The sequence below is a fragment of the Sorghum bicolor genome, chromosome 6 (genome assembly GCF_000003195.3).
Source record: "Sorghum bicolor cultivar BTx623 chromosome 6, Sorghum_bicolor_NCBIv3, whole genome shotgun sequence".
In the NCBI taxonomy this organism is placed as follows: domain Eukaryota; kingdom Viridiplantae; phylum Streptophyta; class Magnoliopsida; order Poales; family Poaceae; genus Sorghum; species Sorghum bicolor.
The window spans coordinates 60,688,112-60,700,585 of NC_012875.2; the positions used below are offsets into that span (position 1 = coordinate 60,688,112).

General features: G+C 44.4%; 2 protein-coding genes across 4 annotated transcripts; both read right to left on the minus strand.

The window, feature by feature from the left end:
- LOC8076504 (serine/threonine-protein kinase ATG1t) lies at positions 247–2,308 on the minus strand. Its single transcript, XM_021463383.1, has 8 exons — positions 1,994–2,308; positions 1,793–1,910; positions 1,571–1,629; positions 1,402–1,466; positions 1,141–1,234; positions 981–1,061; positions 736–847; positions 247–647 (listed from the first exon to the last, which is right to left on the minus strand). The coding sequence occupies exons 1-8, from the start codon at positions 2,252–2,254 to the stop codon at positions 595–597; spliced, it is 843 nt and encodes a 280-aa protein (XP_021319058.1). The 5' UTR covers positions 2,255–2,308; the 3' UTR covers positions 247–594.
- Positions 2,561–10,194, minus strand: LOC8055459 (serine/threonine-protein kinase STY8). 3 transcript variants are annotated; one of them, XM_002448771.2, is made up of 16 exons: positions 9,499–10,187; positions 9,273–9,387; positions 9,063–9,157; positions 8,755–8,856; positions 8,024–8,096; positions 7,798–7,908; positions 6,573–6,623; positions 6,233–6,369; positions 5,841–5,948; positions 5,677–5,750; positions 4,055–4,230; positions 3,880–3,975; positions 3,552–3,632; positions 3,362–3,412; positions 3,141–3,281; positions 2,561–3,032 (listed from the first exon to the last, which is right to left on the minus strand). In XM_002448771.2, exons 1-16 carry the CDS (start codon positions 9,726–9,728, stop codon positions 2,973–2,975), a joined length of 1,701 nt encoding a protein of 566 aa, XP_002448816.1. In that variant the 5' UTR covers positions 9,729–10,187; the 3' UTR covers positions 2,561–2,972. The 3 variants fall into 3 exon arrangements, 1 of the variants encoding a protein (XP_002448816.1); XR_002454275.1 differs by lacking the exons at positions 2,561–3,032; positions 3,141–3,281 and having other exon boundaries at positions 3,361–3,412; positions 3,799–3,975; positions 9,499–10,194; XR_002454274.1 differs by lacking the exons at positions 2,561–3,032; positions 3,141–3,281 and having other exon boundaries at positions 3,361–3,412; positions 3,792–3,975; positions 9,499–10,194.

The window sequence follows — 12,474 nt, forward strand, 5'->3', positions numbered from 1 at the left end:
GGAGCAGCGCACAGCAGGAAAGATGCGACAGTACAATATGTGTGCAAGACTGCAGCGTAAACAGTCACTTTGGAGAAGGAAATGGGCGTGAACTGAAAACCAAGACGAGCACTGGGCAACAATTCATCACAAAATCGTAAAAGGCACATGGACTCCTTGAGATCCTCGTGTACAGCCACAAGTTCTGAACGCTTTACAACAGAGTCAGACTAGTGCACACGTCAAGAACCACAAATCTCAGCCATCTTTTTTTTTTTTCTCTCTTCGAAAGATCCGGTATCATCTTTCATTCATAAGAGGGTAAAACTGTACAAAGTGCGCCATTAGTGCTTAGAAATTCTAAGGCTTCCAGCATCGAACTAGACTGGTCGGCACCGCTATACATTTGTTATTCTAATTTACACATTTGTGGTTCCCTCCGCAGGGGGGCTCTGGTTGTTGACTAGACGGACTAGTTGGGCTGGTATGATTAGTTCCAAGACCTTATACCCTGCAATACACCATTTTTTTTTTTTTTGCTTCGTCTTTGATCTTGCAAGTGATCTGTTCTTCAGATGATGTTGCTGCCACTGCCAGCTCCCCGTGCCTTGGCACTCAAACTCTGAAGAAGCGGTGGTTGGAGAACTCTTGGAAGGACAGCCGTTTCACTGAAACATTTCCCCTAGATCATTAGCTGCTGTCACCAAGGTATCAGGTGGCTGGATGAAAGTGGTATAAAGTTAACAGGTGATAGACCTGGATTAGTGCATAGTAGTCTGGTGCATATATCAACACAATCAGGATGCAAGGTGGACGCCAGTGGTTCCGAGAATGGGAGAGATGTGCTTCTGTTGATGCACTGAAGCAGCTGGAAGAGACGAAAATAAAGATGGCCATCAGCAGAGTTGTCGAGCCCAGAATTTCAGATAACTTAATGAATCACGTGCAAATGCACGTTCTAAAAAAAAAGAATTTCAGATAAGTTTCACATAAGCAGGCACCTGTACATTGCTTCTGCCACGGAATGGCGGGTAGCCATTCAAGAGCTCAAATAGGATAGCGCCGATACTCCACATGTCTACCTGCGCATAACAGAGGTTCAGGTACATTTCTCATGCTGCTAGCAACTTATGCCTGTTTGAGCACACATGCCATTCATACCTTGTCATCGTACTTTTGAAACAGCATCACTTCTGGGGCCATGTACAAACAAGAACCACAAGCTGTGTCTGCATACTCCCCCGGTCGAAGAACTCTGCAGGTAAAATAGCAAATAACAGGTAGTATACGTTACATCTGGATCTCATCCAGGTCAAAAAGTAATCGTCATGAATAAGTATTGATTCAGTTTTTTATTAAAATTTCATTTTATGCTCGACCGCTTCATCAGGTAGGTATCCAAAAATGGGGATAAATGTGCACCTTGCGAGGCCAAAATCAGATATCTTGAGGATCGCATCACTGCTGCGAGAAGAGAGAAGGATATTCTGCAACATTGGATGAATAGCCACAGCATATCAGTTACTTGAATTGCTGATCCAATTCAGTCACAAACAGATCTGAGAAAGAGAAAAGGATTCAGTTCCTGGACCTGAGGTTTCAAGTCCCGGTGGACGACATGGTGCCGGCGCAGCACTTGTAAGCCAGCTCCTGCCACAGGGGGCAAGCACCATTTCTCACACATCAACATCACGATCACATCCCCAGTCGTGAAGGTATTGCAGGCATGCTACTAGTACCATTACTACTACTACTGATCAATTATCAATTTGACAATTTGAGTGAAACAGTCATGGATGAAGAACTGAATTACCAATTTGTTTCATAAAATTTCTGGCTACGCGCTCGTCAACGCTCCCATTGCGCCGGATGAAGGTCGCCAGGTCCCCGCCCTCGCAGAGCTCCAGGACGAGGTAAAGGCAGCTCTGGGTCTGACAGGCACCCAAAGGAAAACTAGGGTCACTAGAAGTCGGAGTCGGTAGGGGGAGACAGAGAAAAGGAGATGGTGTCGTACCTGGACGACGTCGATGAGGCGGATGATGTTAGGGTGGCTGACGGCGGCGAGGAAGCGGACCTCGCAGTCGAGGCTGTCGCGGAGGCGCGCGGGGAGGCCGGCGAGCCGCACCTGCTTCACTGCCACGGGCGCACCGGTGGACCGTGAGACCCCGCGCCACACGGCCGTGGACGGCGGACGCCCGCCCAGGCGCTCCCGCAGCTCGTAGTCACCCACCGTCGCCGGCGCCTCCGCCGTCGTCGTGCCGCCGGTGCTCCCCATCGCGAAAGGACGAGAGCAACGGGAGAGCACGGCAAATCCGTATAATGACGGCCCATGATCGTTATGTGGGCCCTTTCTCCTACTACATTTACCCTAGAAGAATAAACAGACCGGCCCAACTAGACCGGGCCCACAAGAATGCAATGGTTCATGGAGCAAAACCTCAGAGCTACTTCAAGACTCCAGAGTTCCTCAAAAATAAAATAAAATAAAAACTTCAAGACTCAAGAAAATATAACTTTGACAGGAAATAGAATCATAAAAGAGGATTCAGGATCCTCTCTCTCTCTCGAGAGAGAGAGAGGATTCAGGAACCAATGCACGGTTCATGCAAAACAGTCAAAACATACATTTCCTTTGTCTCGTATACAAAAACTAAAGGGCATTTTATGCTGGTTGCAAACTATTTTATACAACGATACCGTGTGTCTTTGCTTGTCCTGCTGTATTGTCGACACTTTCTCCCGTATATACTATTTTTGGGAGTAATAGAAACACACACCAATCGGGCAGAAAAAAAAAAAACATAGGCAAGCACCCCACATATACATATGTGACAATTGTACAAAAATCATTCTACACTAGCAGCATCTTCGTAGCGACCAACCGCCGTACCGTAGCTGCAGCGTAGTAGCCACAGAATCTTGGATTATGATAACCAAGCTCCTCTAAGCTGTTGCACAAGCTTACTGACAACCTTGTTATTCTATCTATCTATCTATCTCTGTGATTTTTTGTGCACCTTTGCCTTCGAATGTTTGTTGCTTCCCTTAGAGGCCTAAAATGTATGCAGATTTTCATCAGGCAAACAATATAGCACAAGCCATTTATCGCCATTGTGCAGCATAGCAAACGTACGGCTAGGGGGGAAGAATGTCAATCTTACCTGATGATGCCGTAACATGCCTTCCAGCTCTACAGTGATCTCTGAGAAGGAGGGGCGCAGGTTAGGATCTTCATCCCAGCACCGTTGGATCAGTTTAGACAGTTGCGGATGGACCAATGGTGGGATCTCCAACCGCAGTCCCTGATATATGCGAAGCTTAGTCTATTGCTGTGCATCTACCTCCAGCTAGCAGCTGAAGTCACGGATCATTGTGAAATTACCTGCCTTACTCCCAGTGCAGCTTGCAAGGGTGTCAGATTCTCGTATGGTATCTATACACATATATGGCACAAGTAAGGCCAAGTTTTACCTTTCGTTAAAAAAGGGGGGCTAAGTGTTACCTTCAACCCAATTATAAGATGCTCATATAACTCAAAACAAGTCAAAGGTCGATTCGGCACCGTAGTTTACCTTTGAAGTGACCAGCTCCCACAGAACGACAGCAAAGCTGAAGATGTCTGCCCTGTGATCATACGGCTTATGGTTTATTACCTGGTAAGACACGCAACTCTAATAAGCATGGTGCACATATAAAATATCACTCCTTGCACATAAAGAACTCCCTTCGGAGACAAGTGCGACAAGTAAAACTAATCTTCCTATGTCTTGTACGTCTTGACAGATGAAATATATAGCAAGGTAAAACATAACTGCGTACACGTGCATACAGCCATGTTTCTGTGTCTGGTAAGACGAGCTTCTCATGAGCACACTAGATGACTCGAAGAATTCTACACACCTCAGGTGCCATCCATCTGTAGGTACCAGTTTCAGCAGTCATGTCTCCCCCTTGAGACGGATTCCTTGAGACTCCAAAGTCTGCAATCTTCACAACCTATTTTCCAAGACCATTCAATGCTTGATGAACCTTGAATTAGTAATTAGTAAATACAGACTCAAAACAATACGCATACATAGTCAGAACCCATCAGCAAATTGGCAGTCTTCAAGTCTCGATGGATGATGTTATTTTGGTGCAAATAATCCATTCCCTTGGAGATGCCAATAGCAATCCTAAGAACCTTTGTGAGATCCAATGTGTTATTTAGCTTGTGAAGAAAATCATATAGATTACCTCCAGGCATATACTCTGAAAGGGACAACCAATAGCAAAATCAAAATATGATCTCATGATTGTCTGAATAAAACTCTGGACAGACGAAACTACATTCAACTATCTAACTAGCTCAAAAACTAGATATGTAAGCACATAAGTCATGCCATAGGGGCTTCTTTGGGATTAAAATCATGACGGTAGCAAAAGCACTTGGAGTTGGCAGATACAAATTACAGAAATGATGTGTATTTCAACAAGAAATGAAATTGAGCTAGGTAACTGGCTTCATGCAAGTTTCATTTACTAATGCCTAGAACTTTTTAAAAATGTTTCCAAGATGTCACTAAATTTCTAATATAAGTAGCAACTGTGTCAAAGAACAATTGCCACCTACACTAGCATGATAGAACAGAGAAGTAGCAATACACATGACTAAACTGTTCCTCGCACATATTCTTATCAACATCCAGGACCAGGATACTAGAAACATATAAAAAAGGCAAATATCACATGGCGATTCATATATGAGAATTTAAACAAGAGCTAAATTTAGTAATCATTTGAGTTTCTGTTTGCAATATAGGCAAAAATGAAATGGCAACATCTATCTACAATAAAATAAAAATAAAATCATTTTTCTTCTACTGCTAGTCAACCAAGTTAAAAGCAGAAAACTCTAATCTCAAGTTAAAAAAAAGTCCAACAATACATATCATAAAGTCAAGTTCAGTATCAATATAATAGATCTATTTCATTAAAAAAAGCCAGGTTGAGTCGACCATTAACAGCAGGACCGTTGTTAGGTGATATTCAAGTTGTAGCACAAACATAAAATTTAAATTCACGAAACTGTCCTCCATAAATATCAAACTAATAATAAAACTCTAATTTCAAGACTTATTTCACATACATAAGAGTAACTAGCAACTCATAGTCTGCTGAAGAGTAGGCACATGGGGCAGAGACCTGTTGATCCGATAGAATAAGACATCAAGAATAATCTTATCTTATACCGCAATACTTGTACTATGTTTTCGCATGGAGCAGACATTCCATATATGCGCATGTAATAAGAAAAATGTAATGATCCCAACCACCCTATTGTCTTTAACTCTCCTTCAAATTCTTACCAAAATGATAGGAGAGGAGTTATCCCTACATCTTTAAGTCTAAAGGAACTGACAGTGAATGGGAAGCACATTTTTGAAACAAGGCCAGCCCATTTCCATTAATCGCATAAAAGAAATATAGATGTTTGAAGAGAGAACAGCATTCAGAAGAGGGGATAAAGACCACAATTATCTATCAACCTCAACTAAGATAAATGGTCAAGCACATGGTGGGTTAGACCTAAGAATGTGCATTAATATTTAGCCACTAATGTTACTCATTCTGCAAATATGCCCAAGAACAAGAGCATCAGTGATACTGATAGCTACACAAAGCAGAAATTGAGATTAGCAGTAATATTACTGTCACCTGTTACAATGACATATTGTCTCTGCTTTGTGCATGCCCCATAGAATCGAACAACATTTTCATGATTAACACTCCTGGACACAAACTAAGCTGTTAGAATTATGTGAATTAGATGATTCAATATCCTATTTTTTACCATAGTGACTTAATAAGAATATGCTTACTTTAGAATAATTATTTCTTGTAAAAACTCCACTTTTGACGAGTCATTAACATGTTCGGTTCTGAGGAACTTCACTGCAACATCCACACCTTGATAAGTTCCTCGATACCTGCAGACAAGAGCACAGATACAGCCTCTAGGTTACTGAACTATCTTTGAGGTCTTGCCCTGTATATATACACAAAATTTTGCAGCAAGATCTCTCTCGAGTTCATGATTAAGACACTTCTTTGTTAATGTTTATTGACAGTGTCCCCATATCAAACCATTTACTTAATGTGTAATGCATGGAAAGGGTATGAAACAGGCACTGGCAGTTAAGTTGTTGATAGTGCACCAAACAATTGGCATTGTAAATCATAGCATTCCTTGGAAGTGTTACTTTTCTCTTACAAGTCCCCGGAGGATCCAGATGCAATCTTCTCCCCAATCTGCAGGAAACTCCTGTCAACATTTGAATCACCAATCTGATCTTGCAGTTCCAGTATTCTTTGCGAGGCTGCAGAATTTGTTGGGTTTGATAATGAGGCCTGCATAATACATGAGATTCAAGTCTATAAGGAAAATGTTAAGCTAATGTGTTCATTCTTTTGTCTTATATTGTTGAGTAGAAGTACACAAGACACTGCATTGGTGTGAAAAGATAAATTACAGTTATGTGGGCGCATCTACCAGGCACATGCATATTTCAAGCATTTATGCAAAATTAATGAAGAAAGAAAGCATATCATACATGATTTCGTGCCGCTGTCTCCTTGAGAATCTGTAGCAAAGTATCTGTCTCCTGCAAATAACATCGCAGTGTTTTCACTCAATAAGTCAATAAGTCCATGCAAGCAAGAGTATTTAACATAAAGCCCTGATGTTTGACTCAGTAATAGAATCTAGATTTATAACCATGATGCTTGATAGCTCAACTAATATGCCAATTATCAATTTATTATCAAGCATAAAGTCAGAATCATTTTGGGTGCTTTGCCATGCAACGTAGGAATCCCAAGTTGATGAATATTTAGCATGAAACCCTTAACTGCATAACTGTCATGAACAGTCAGCTAGGCCTTATGGGTCCGTCAGTAATTATGAACATGAATCTGGATGTCCCTAACCTAAGCAGCCTGACATTATCCAGCAGTGCAACCAGACCACAAGGGTAGGGGTAGGAGAAGGTGACTGCGATAATAGATCTATTTCATCTTGCTTTCTTTTAATTGATACATCCCTCTGCTTACATAGACTTAATTGACACCTACATCTAATCTTATCCCTAACCCTAAACCTAATGGGCCTCCAGTAGTACTACTGACCCAGCCCATAAGGCCTAGCTGACTGCCTATGACAATAACTTTGTAGGTTAATATAAAATTATTTATATATTCTGCAAACTATTACCTAAGAGGGACTCCTCCCCTTTTGCACCTTTTAAGAACAATGTTGTCCGGAATAAGATGCCTTGTTCTGATATTACAGATGCATATTGCTAAGATTGGCTAGGGACAGTGGCTACGGAATATAGTCTGTATAACTGTATTATTTCCCACTTGACATTATAGGCAGTTAGTTTGTCTTATTCAAAGTCTCTTCTCTCCATAAAAAGGGAGAATATTCAGCTGCAAGTTTCAACAGAACTCCGTTCCTACCTGAAGATCTGAAGATACCAAGCTTGGAAGATTTATTTATTATATTGGGTTCTGTTAAAAGTGTGTTTTCCTGATTCCTTCTGGAACCGCTTTTTCTTTCTTCTGTATCCTGCTCCCCCCCCCCCCCCCCACACACACACCACCAAAAGGTCTACAAGGATTTCCTTGTTCTTGTGTAATTATGTTTTCAACAGTAACATTCAAGCACCTAAGTGGTTGCTGTAGTTTCTTTCAGGGAAAAACAGTTCCTACAGAACATGCTCCAAATATACATCAATAAACAAGCTAGCGCTACACAACCACTCCCTGGTAGTTTACCTCTGTATCCCAGCCATCAACAACAAATACATCCAAACAAAAGCCATCAGTTGTTGAGAAGACATGAGCTTCACGGATGTTCAGTCCAACTTCAGACAGCAAAGCAGATAGCTACAAACAACAGTGCAAACAAACATTCAAACTCAAGTAACATGGTATGTCATTGATCTTAAGTCGTAATGCAAGCTACATAAATAACACGAGGATTGGTGTTCTAAGTCTTTACCTGAGCGAGGAGCTTTGGCTTGTCAATGGTAGAAAAAATAATTTCATGGATATGGAGGATTTCTACGCCTTTCCTGTGGATATCTGAGTGTCAGTTTCAGAAATTCCATGAACCAGCGAAAAACTCATAAGTGAAGCAATTTAAGAGAATGATTTCCCGAAAAGAAGTTCCAAATACTGCACATTGGTTGGAGATAGCAGAACGAGGTAAAATATAAAAGCAGGTGAGGAAGACATGACCAAACATTTCACAGAAATATGCTGAATTGCTAGTGTCTAACATGTATAAGTTTATGTTCATAATCAACCAAATTTTATAATCAAAACATGTCACAGCTAGCCCAGATTACGGATCACTGCACTGGTGGTGACTACATTTAAAAGGTACTCCTTTCACATCAAAGAAGCTTGCTGCAATAACTCTTCCATTCAGACCTACGGTTGCAGACAGCCCCGTTCACAACAAATGGAAGCATGGTAGAAACACTCTATCAGTTTACAACAATCAGACATGTCGTATCATTATTCTAAACCAAAGGTATGAGTTCTGCCATGGTCCATGGATATATCATTCAGGCTTTAAATAAAAAAATTGAAGCATGAGCTTTTGCAAGTGAAGTCATGATAGAGGTGGTTGTTTCAGATCAAGTCATATGGCTGAACTCAACAAGATCATGGCACAGTACAAGGTTTCATTGATACAGCTCCCGTTAAGCTGGGGTAGACACAGACCTCTCAGAACTGGCCTCAAAGTCATCCTCCACAACTTTTTTTCTAGTTAAACTGAGGTCCTCCATCCCTTCGCATGGCTCAAATTCTCTAGGCTCAGATTCTCTGTGCAGCATATATAAGAATACGTTTTAGCAAGCAAGATATACTACCAACACCTAAAAAACGCATACAAGGCACAACTTGTTCTCTTCAAAAAGGCTCATCGAAACTACAGACGACAAGAGGTTGATTTAAGTTGCACTAAAGGTAAAATTCTCAAGGATTTGACCATATGGCGTTGCAAAGTGCGTGGGTCATATAGCCTGTACCTCAAAGTGGAAGCCTGAGAACCCCCACAATTACCGTTTTCACTCGTAGGGAGGCCCTCCGTGTTATCATGTGAATCCGCCGAGGTCGAGGCACACTGTTTATTTATATAGAGGCAGAAGCAGAACAAAAAAATCTCAGTCCCTTCTAAAAAAAATACGATCCCAATCTGTGCTGGCACAGTGGAGAGGCGATCGAGCACTGGTGCTCACGTGCAAGAAGCGGACATGGAAGATGGGGCGCTTTTCAGGGTCGGCGCACTCGTTGAGAATTGTCCGGTGCAGCAGCACGTCCTCGGCCTTCTCGACGTTCACATCGATGGCGTAGCTGCACACACATATACATAAATAGAGCGGAAGACGTATCAAGAGGTGATTGGAAGCGAAGGAGAAGGAATCAGGTGGGTGAGCAAGAGAGTCGTCGACCGACGGCGCTGACCTCAGCGGCAGGCGCTCGAAGTGGCGGTAGAGCAGTTCGAGGAAGGCCGGCGGGTCCGCGACGACCTCCGGGTTTCCCTTCTCCAGGAGACGGTCGAAGACCTCCTTGGCGATGTCAGTGTAACCGTGCGAGCCGCCGCCGCCGCCGCCGCCGGCCGAGGAGGAGGTTCCTCGGTCGGCGGCGGCGGGGGGGCAGGTGCTCTCGCCCACGCCCTCGGTGTCATCGTCCATCTCCCGCGGCGCCGAAGTGCCGCCTCCACCTACGGCTCGGCCATAGAAACGCCCGCCAGCCGCGTCCTGGATTTAGCACCGGGGCGGGGGATGCAGCGGCGGCGGCGACGAGATAGAGAAAGAGAGAGAGAGGCCGATGGCGACCGGCGAAATGCGCGGGCGGGCGTGGGAATCCAAGGGGATCTTTTTGGCAGAATCTTGTGGAGGAAGGCGCCCGACCCGTATTTATAGGTAGAAGAAGAGGCGACGCAGCGCGGGAGGCACAGGCAGGGGCAGTTTGGTACTTGCCGGTGACGTCGCCGGCGAGACAGGAGCCGGCGCGCCGAGGTGGGTGGGTTGGGTGATGGAAGGAAGGGAAATTGGCTGGTTGTCCTGGATCGAATCCGCTGCGCCGGGAGTGGTGCTGCCGGCGGCGGAGGGAGAGCCCCATCCTCCTTCTCTATCCGATTCGAAAACAGCTTTCCGGCTAGCCGGAGAGGCGGTCGACCAGAGCATGATGGATGGACGGCGGAGATGCGGCACCGGAGGATCGGGCGGCGGCTGGTCTCCGCGGAGGATCAGGCCGGTGTGGATGTGGTGTGGTGGGGACGGGGAGCTTTCTTCCTTTCCGCGACTACCGGAGATTGGACAGACCATGAGAATCCGTGGGGCCCGCGGCGCTTCTTTTACCTCGGTCGCGTGACTTGGGCCCCATAGTTCAGTGGCATGTACTGCTACTGTACTTCCTGCTCGTGGGGCCCTGGGCGGTGATTCGTAAGTCAAGCCTTTTGTGGTTGTTTTTCTCACTCCCACTCTGACCGTAAAAAGTGTAATTCTCGTTTTAAATTATTATTATTATTATTATTCCATCACGGCATAAATTGTAGTTGATTATACGTATGTTAGATTAATTAGTAGTTACGTAAGAAATCTATTTAGAGATATAGCTATATTACTAACTAGCAGGTACCTCCGTGCTTCGCACGGGCAGTGAGGCCAAAACATAGCATGCTATATGGTTGTGCATGGAAGCAAAGTATTACCAAAATTAGTTAGAACAATGTTTAAGGCATTTGCAAAGGAACCCAAGCCATGAAGCAACAAACATGTTAGTTTGTTAATACCTAGGTATAGAGGAAATTTTCAATTTTTAGTAGCGGCCACTAATCTTGATTTAGAGGCATTGAACATAGTCTTGTAGGATGAGGTTATCCTGCTAGAGTCCTGTAGAATTAAATAGATTGTGAGACCGTACTGAACATTTACGCGTAAAAAAACTCGAGTTGCAGACACGCTGCAAACACAGGCATGAAAAATCAATCGAACTGGACCTCATACATGAAGATGTAGAAGTAAAATTGTCTGATGCAGTGGCATATCTTAGGGATGCTCTTGCTGTACGTGTGCATATATGCAGCATGGATTAGGGACATCATGAGAGATAGGGAAGGAGAGGGAACAGATAGGTAGCGCTTGGTAGAGAACACCTTACCAATTGGGCATACAGAGGACAAAAGGAGAGGGGGCCTGATGTAGGGGCGACGGCTTCGTGCCAAGGTCTGCGTGGATGGGGCGCGGGGTGCCGTGCAGGACAGCGCGCGGCGCTAGTCGCGGCGTGCGGCAGCGGTGTCGCTAGGTAGGGCCGGCGCGGGCACAGCCATCGGTGGGCCCTGCTCGTGCGTCCACGTCGCGCCGGGCCGATGGGGTTCGCGTGCGCTGTGGCGTGCCGGTAGTAGCGGCTGTCGTTGCTCCGGCAGCTAGAGTGGCGGCGGGTTGGCAGCCTGTAGACATGGGGATGAGAGGCGGAGTGCGAGGGTCGACGCGGCGGCGCGCGGAAGGTGAGAACCGTGGGGTTGGAGGAGCCGCGAGGATAAGGATAGCCGCTGGCTTGGCGGATGGTGGAGAGAGGGGGATATAGTCGCAGGGCAGGTCGAAGAAGTCATGGCAGCCCCAGGTGGAAGAGCGAGGAGGCGAGCTGGGGATTTTCCTTTTCCTTCTAATGGTTCCAGACGGGAGGAGATGGTTGCAGTGGTGGGGACAGATATCCGACTGAGCATGGAAGGAAACCGATCACTGGAAAAGGCAGGGCAGGGGTGTCGAAGGTGGGAGACGTGGATGGCCGTGGTGGGGCGGCCAGGGATCCTACGGTGGCTGATTTGGTACTGTGCTTGGAACAGTGTTATGTGAGGAGGTCCTGTAGATCAACAGTGATCTGTGAGAGAACGCTGCTTCTCCAGCTTTAGGAGTATAGGATAGATTCTTATAAATTAAATTAAACTTACGAAATGTTGACTTAATCTAAGGCTAGGGTTACATTCTTTTGGACGATAAACGTCAGTTACTACTACTTCCATAAAAGAACACATTTAGAAATGTCTTAGGCTAGTCTCAATGCATGTTTCATAAAAGTATTATGCACATTAAATAGGGTGTCACATAAGCAAAATTTTGGCAGAGTCATTAAATAAAGGAGTTTCATCATATGAGAGAAGAGTTTCATCCCCATGAAACTCATGTGGCTCGGTTACCTAGTTTATAGTCTTGGTAACTGTATTATGAAACTATGCATTGAGACTGCCCTTGTGTCAAACTATAATAAGTTTCACCAAACTATGTAGCAAGATATCAAATACTACGATGCATGTAGGTGTAATGATAGAACGTATTTTTAGAATTAACTCAAACGGAGAAAATGAATGTTATAGTTTCCTATTACAACAAAGGACTACACCCTCTTAAGGAAACTATGTCGATTAGGACAAAATTT

Coding starts and splice junctions, on each gene's coding strand:
- LOC8076504 (XM_021463383.1), bottom strand. CDS start 2,254: ATGGGGAGCACCGGCGGCACGACGACGGCGGAGGCGCCGGCGACGGTG. Junction 1,911..1,993: donor GCCTCATCGACGTCGTCCAG/GTACGACACCAT, acceptor GGTGCCTGTCAG/ACCCAGAGCTGCCTTTACCT. Junction 848..980: donor GTGGCAGAAGCAATGTACAG/GTGCCTGCTTAT, acceptor CGTCTCTTCCAG/CTGCTTCAGTGCATCAACAG.
- LOC8055459 (XM_002448771.2), bottom strand. CDS start 9,728: ATGGACGATGACACCGAGGGCGTGGGCGAGAGCACCTGCCCCCCCGCC. Junction 8,857..9,062: donor TCTCAGGCTTCCACTTTGAG/GTACAGGCTATA, acceptor TATGCTGCACAG/AGAATCTGAGCCTAGAGAAT. Junction 6,370..6,572: donor AGACAGCGGCACGAAATCAT/GTATGATATGCT, acceptor TGTATTATGCAG/GCCTCATTATCAAACCCAAC.